Source organism: Bicyclus anynana, chromosome 24, assembly GCF_947172395.1.
Source record: "Bicyclus anynana chromosome 24, ilBicAnyn1.1, whole genome shotgun sequence".
Taxonomy (NCBI): domain Eukaryota; kingdom Metazoa; phylum Arthropoda; class Insecta; order Lepidoptera; family Nymphalidae; genus Bicyclus; species Bicyclus anynana.
The window spans coordinates 3,322,709-3,328,708 of record NC_069106.1 but is presented as its reverse complement, the minus strand read 5'-3'; the positions used below and the strand labels follow the sequence as shown (position 1 = coordinate 3,328,708).

General features: G+C 35.0%; 1 protein-coding gene across 1 annotated transcript; it reads left to right on the top strand.

Annotated features, from left to right (window-relative positions):
* The first annotated feature begins 3,513 nt into the window (after positions 1 to 3,513).
* LOC112045424 (facilitated trehalose transporter Tret1-like) lies at positions 3,514 to 5,620 on the top strand. The gene is made up of 3 exons (XM_052888874.1): positions 3,514 to 3,663; positions 4,332 to 4,443; positions 5,313 to 5,620. The coding sequence occupies exons 1-3, from the start codon at positions 3,514 to 3,516 to the stop codon at positions 5,618 to 5,620; spliced, it is 570 nt and encodes a 189-aa protein (XP_052744834.1).
* The last annotated feature ends 380 nt before the right edge of the window (positions 5,621 to 6,000 follow it).

Sequence of the window (6,000 nt, the reverse complement as noted above, 5' to 3'; positions counted from 1 at the left end):
AACTGACGAACACGATTACTACTATTTAATATCGATTCTATAGAGGCAGTTTTTATAATCGCATTAGATCGTTGATCATATACTTTGACAGAAAAGTAACGTTTAGCGAGGCAGGTCCTATACAATAATTGGTCTGAGGCTATGGGCTACGTCATACTGGCCACGGCGCACAATATGTGGATGCTCTTTTATGGTAGATTTATAGCAGGCTTTGGTTCGGGATTGTTATACAGAGGTTTAAATTAACCATTATAATCGAGCTCGTTTTACTCCCGTGGGAGGAATTCAAAAGAATATCGAATTATAATGCGGATATAGTGGCGTGTGTTACGTTCTAATTTTAATAAAATTGCGTAAAAATAGATAAACCATAATCTCTACTTGAGCATCGAATTAATTTCTATTTTTCTTTATTTAACTTCTATCTATCACGTTAGATAGAAGTTAAATAAAGAAAAATACAAAACAAACATTTTATAACTGGCCAGTATGAGTTTCGTATTCTATTTTTCTTTATTTAACTTCTATCTATCACGATAGTTAGAAGTTAAATAAAGAAAAATAGAATACGAAACTCATACTGGCCAGATATAAAATGATTGCCACAGAATAGCGCAACTGATGGCCAGTTATTTCTTATTTCTGATATAAATTTAATGACTTGCTTCTCAAACACAAAGGGTAGAAGGCCGTGTCTAATAGTCAGTGGGCTAGTTTCTGCTATGAGCTACGTCATACTAGCCTCGGCGTACAATATGTGGATATCGTTTTGCGGCAAATTTATAGCAGAGGCTTTGTTTCACAATTGTTATACAAGGGATTCAAATGAACCAGTGTAATCAAAATATATAAAACCATAATCTCTACTTAAGCATCGAATTTATTTCTATTTTTCTTTTTGTAACTTTTAACTATCGTGCTAGACAGGAATGAATACGACACTTCTACTGGCCAGTTATAAAATTATTGTCACAGTATATATAGTAACTGATGGCCAGTTATTTCCTGTTTCAGGTCCATATGTAATGACATGGCTGTCAAACACAAAGGGTAGAAGACCTTGTCTGATGGCCAGTGGGCTAGTATGTATTATAGCCTATATCATACTGGCCACTGCGCACAATGTGTGGATGCTGTTTATAGGAAGATTCATAGCAGGTTTCGGCTCGGGATCTATTAATGTTGGCAACCTGGTGTATATGGGTGAGATGGCGTGAGTATCATCTTCATCATTATCAACCCATATTCGGCTCACTGCTGAGCGTGAGTCTCCTCTCAGAATGAGAGGATCATTCATATGCATCATCATGATTGTTAAATTAATCATAGTTTAAAAAGACGTCATCGGTGGCATAGTGGTATAGCTACTGGCAAAGCGATTTAGCTTTCCGGTACGATAACGTGTAGAAACCGAAAGGGGTGTGGATTTTCATCCTCCTCCAAACAAGCCCGCTTCCCATTTTAGATTACATCATCACTTGAGACATTGTGCTGAGACATCAGGTGAGATTGTAGTCAAGGTCAAATTTTGAAACAAATGTCTTTAAATATTTGTAATTTTTCCTACTTAGTATTTATTATTTTTTATTATTATTGTTGTAGAGATAACCATAATTAAGCTTTAAAATGTGCTTAAAAATTACACTTTCTACAATGAATTTGACCTTGACCTGGCTCATCATCATCATTAACAACCCATAATCGGCTCACTGTTGAGCACGAGTCTTCTCTCAGAATGTTAGTTTTTGTAATTGTTCAATGTTACTTTCAGGTCCCCAAAAATTAGGGGTATTCTGCTTGTGGTATATGGAATTTTTTTCACGATGGGATCCATACTATTGTATTCTACGGGACCATATGTTTCATATCAAGGGACGACATACATTGGTTTAGGGCTCAATCTGCTTCAAGTTGTCGCTATCTACTTTGTGCCGGAGACGCCGCTTTTCTATGCATTACAAGGTACTGGATTGATATCTTCAATACCTATGAATAGAGCATTAATCATCTATATTTAATATTATAAAGCTGAACAGTTTGTTTGTTTGAACGCGCTAATCTCAGGAACGATTTGGAAAAATCTTTGAGTGTTAGATAGCCCATTTATCAAGGAAGGTTAAGGCTACATATTATTCCAGTATTCCCACGGGAACAGTAACCACGCGGGTGAAACCGCGCGGCATCTGCTAGTCTATACTTAATATTATAAAGCTGAACAGTTTGTTTGTTTGAATCCGCTAATCTCAGGAACTACTGGTCCGATTTGGAAAATTCTTTCAGTGTTAGATAGCCCATTTATCAAGGAAGGCTAAAAACTATATATTATCTCCGTATTCCCACGGAAACGGTATCCACGCGGGTGAAACCGCGCGGCATCAGCTAGTCTATACTAATATTATAAAGCTGAAAAGTTTGTTTCATTGAACGCGCTAACCTCAGGAACTGCTAGTCCGATATGAAAAATTCTTTCAGTGTTAGATAGCCCATTTATAGAGAAAGGTTATAGGCTATATATTAGCCCCGTATTCTTACGGGAACGATAACTACGCGGGTGAAACCGCGCGGCGTCAGCTAGTTATTCATAAACATATTGCCCAAACTTTGTGTATGTAACGATACACGTTTATAAAATAAATAATATTACGATCTCAGTAGCTGATTTTTGCAGTATATATAAAGAAGTATTTAAAATCAAGTCTTTTTTGCAACTTTCAAAAAACCGTGTCAAAACTAATGTGTTTTTCAGGTAAATTAAAAATTATAATACAACACAATACAGTAAAAACATTACATTAATTTTGAGTTTGACTCAAAAATGTTTGCAAGTTAAAAACACAGAGTAAAGATCATACAGAGTGAGTCTTTACAAGCAGCGTGGTAAAGGCGGTGAAACTCATGAAAAAACAAATGTCACGCGTCTCCTTGACATCCGTACATATTTTAAAATTTAATACTAACATTAATTACGTAAACCAATATAATACTCAATAATTACCAATGCAAAAATACTCCATCTTATATCTTTAGTTTTTGTGAACAGTTTTTCAAATATTTAAAAACATAATACCCCATTTTTCTGGAATAATATTGAAAGTTACTGATGCGACGTTTCGTGTCGTACTGACTCGAGAATGTATTCGTTTTTGAATTTTGTATTTGGAGCGGCTACGACACCGTCGTTTTCCGTGCGATCCATCTGCCTATTATTAAAATTAAATTATTATCTGTTGTTAAAAAATAGCACTTCCAGAAACACCTTAATATTTATCTTCTTTTATAGGTAGAGAAGAAGAAATGGTAAAGGTATTAGACCAACTGGGCAGGTCACAAGACGTGGACAAACTTTTAAAAAGAAAACAAGAATTCACAAATTCGAATACCAAGCAAGAATGGAAAGAATTGTTTACCATAAAAAGCAACAGAAAAGCATTATTCATAGTTGTGACCATAAACATATTTCAGCATATAAGTGGGGTTCTAGCAATTGTTTTTTTTTCTGCAGCCATTTTTGATATGGCGGGTTCTTCTATACCGGCGCATTTGTCTATGATCATTATAGGATGTTTTCAATTGATAGGCAGTACTGTTACACCATTCTTCGTTGAAGGCTCTGGGAGGAGGAAAATTTTGATGCTATCATGTGCCACTTGTTCTTTAAGTATGGTAAGTAATTAGTTGTATTGTTCAGCACAGCTGTGCTTTTGAATTCTCACCTGCACTCAGTTGAACAGCAAGTGACGTCATAGTGCTAATTATGCTTCTGTCTTTATGCTATTATCTTAGAAAGATCGTCCAATTGATCTTGAAAGGAAAACCCAGTCTTCATATGAACTCGGGTCTAAAATATTTAAACGATACAAATCTGAAAATTGGCCATCAATTAGGACATAATATAAGATCTCCAAAGATCAATTTTCAGAAAAATCTACATTGGCTAAATCAGCCAAAATAATTTTTTAAAGGTTCATTTGCGCAACTTGTTCGGATCCATTGGACATTCCATCAAATTGACAGTTTTTCTAGGGATTTCTAGGGATATATACATATATATATATATATATATATATATATATATATATATATATATATATATATATTTATTCTTTACAAATTAGCCCTTGACTACAGTCTCACCTGATGGTAAGTGATGATGTGATGAAGCGGGCTAACTTGTTAGGAGGAGGATGAAAAACACCCCTTTCAGTTTCTACACGACATCGTATCGGAACGCCAAATCGTTTGGCGGTACGTCTTTGTCGGTAGGGTGGTAACTAGCCACGGCCGAAGCCTCCCACCAGCCAAAATTTTTAAAGATATTAATTTATTTTCAGTTTCTGCTTGGTCTTTACTTCTACTTGGATCTCATTGGCAATCCAATTGTTGATAATATAAAATGGATGCCGCTCGTCGTTCTCATCTTATACTATATTGGATATGATTCTGGTAAATTGTTTATGTTATATACCTACAAGTCGTGATAGTCCAATATTACAGTTAAGTGTTACATTTTAGGAAATTAAATATCACGTCACTCAAATGGTAAAAGAAAAGAATCGTGAGGAAAGTTGCTTACTTGAGAATTCTTTATGTGTGTGAAGTTTGACAATCTGCGTTGGGAAGCGTGATAAATTATTAGCCTAATTCCTTTCATTTTGAGAGGAGACTTGTGCTCAACAGTGAGCCGAATATGGGGTGTTAATTATGATGATAATGTAACTATTAATAATATAAAGTTATTAATTATTATATATTAAGTTATTGAATTGGCCGGCTGAAAGTCCATCTGCTTGTTCACCTGCTTGTTTATACGAGTAACAAATGGGGATGATGACTAGGTTTGAATATATTGATTTTTATGAAACATTCGGGTAAATAAGCTCAATTTTAGCGAATTTTTACATAAAAAAGCAAAGGTTGTCTGGATATTTGCAAAATAAATACCTAAGATTATAAAATTTCAAAATCTATTAAAAATCTTTTATTATTAATTAGATGAAAATTCATACAGTTTTAGCTTCCTTACATTAAATGTGACATTTTTCAATAAATAAACTAGAAACATAAACGCACAAATAACAAACATATTAGTAATTTTGTTTGAACGCCCATACAAATCTTACGATCATTATGACCTACGACGTCATTAAATCGTACCATTTTGTATGGGGCGTTTATTCAGGAATCCGCGGCAGCGCCGCAAATCTGACCCTTTAAATCCCTGTAGCTCCGAAAGTAATGATCGCAGATACCCTGTTCCTTTTACAAAATTGTTTTACTATTAGCATACTCTTAATTTATATACATTTTAAAAAATTGTCATCATCCCTATTATTACTATGAAAAGACATTTTTTGCAGGTCTCGGCATAATTCCCAACGCCATAATAGGGGAGATGTTCACTAGCAATGTCAGGAGCAAGGGTTCCACCGTGACCATGACCACGTCGTGGCTGTTCGGGTTCGCTGTGACGACAGCCTTCGGTGCACTGTTGGAGACTGTTGGTGGTCACGTGGCCTTTTGGTTTTTCTCCGCCACGTGCGCGGGAGCAGTGTTGTTCACATTCTTCTTCGTACCAGAGACAAAAGGGAAAACTTTGTTGGAGATTCAAGACTCATTGTGATTAATATACGTTATTTATAGTTTAATTATATTTATGTTAGTTGTCTAAACATATTTTGTTTTTATTTTTTAGTTATTTAATAAATAATTATATCTTGCGATACTTGTGGTAAGGCATTTTGTTAGTTGGATCCAAGTTGCTACTGGATAGGGGTCCTTACTCACGTCGTCATGAAGAGTACTTCAAATTATACGTGAAGCCTTGAGTTCGTTCAGTTTCTAGAGTTCAAAAAAAATATAACCCGACGTAAAAAGTGGTCTAAAAAGAACGTAACAAGAATTTTTTTCAGATTGAAATAGATAAATGCATAGGAACAATAATGGTCATGGTAGAGCCTAGTAGTAGTAGTAGTCATTCATCATGTGGAAAGCCAAAACCAA

What these genes read in the sequence shown, in the direction of transcription:
- LOC112045424 (XM_052888874.1), top strand. Translation starts at nt 3,514, where the DNA reads ATGGCGGGTTCTTCTATACCGGCGCATTTGTCTATGATCATTATAGGA. An exon ending in CCACTTGTTCTTTAAGTATG is followed by an intron (nt 3,664 to 4,331) that starts GTAAGTAATTAG and finishes ATTTATTTTCAG; the next exon opens with TTTCTGCTTGGTCTTTACTT. An exon ending in CTATATTGGATATGATTCTG is followed by an intron (nt 4,444 to 5,312) that starts GTAAATTGTTTA and finishes ACATTTTAAAAA; the next exon opens with ATTGTCATCATCCCTATTAT.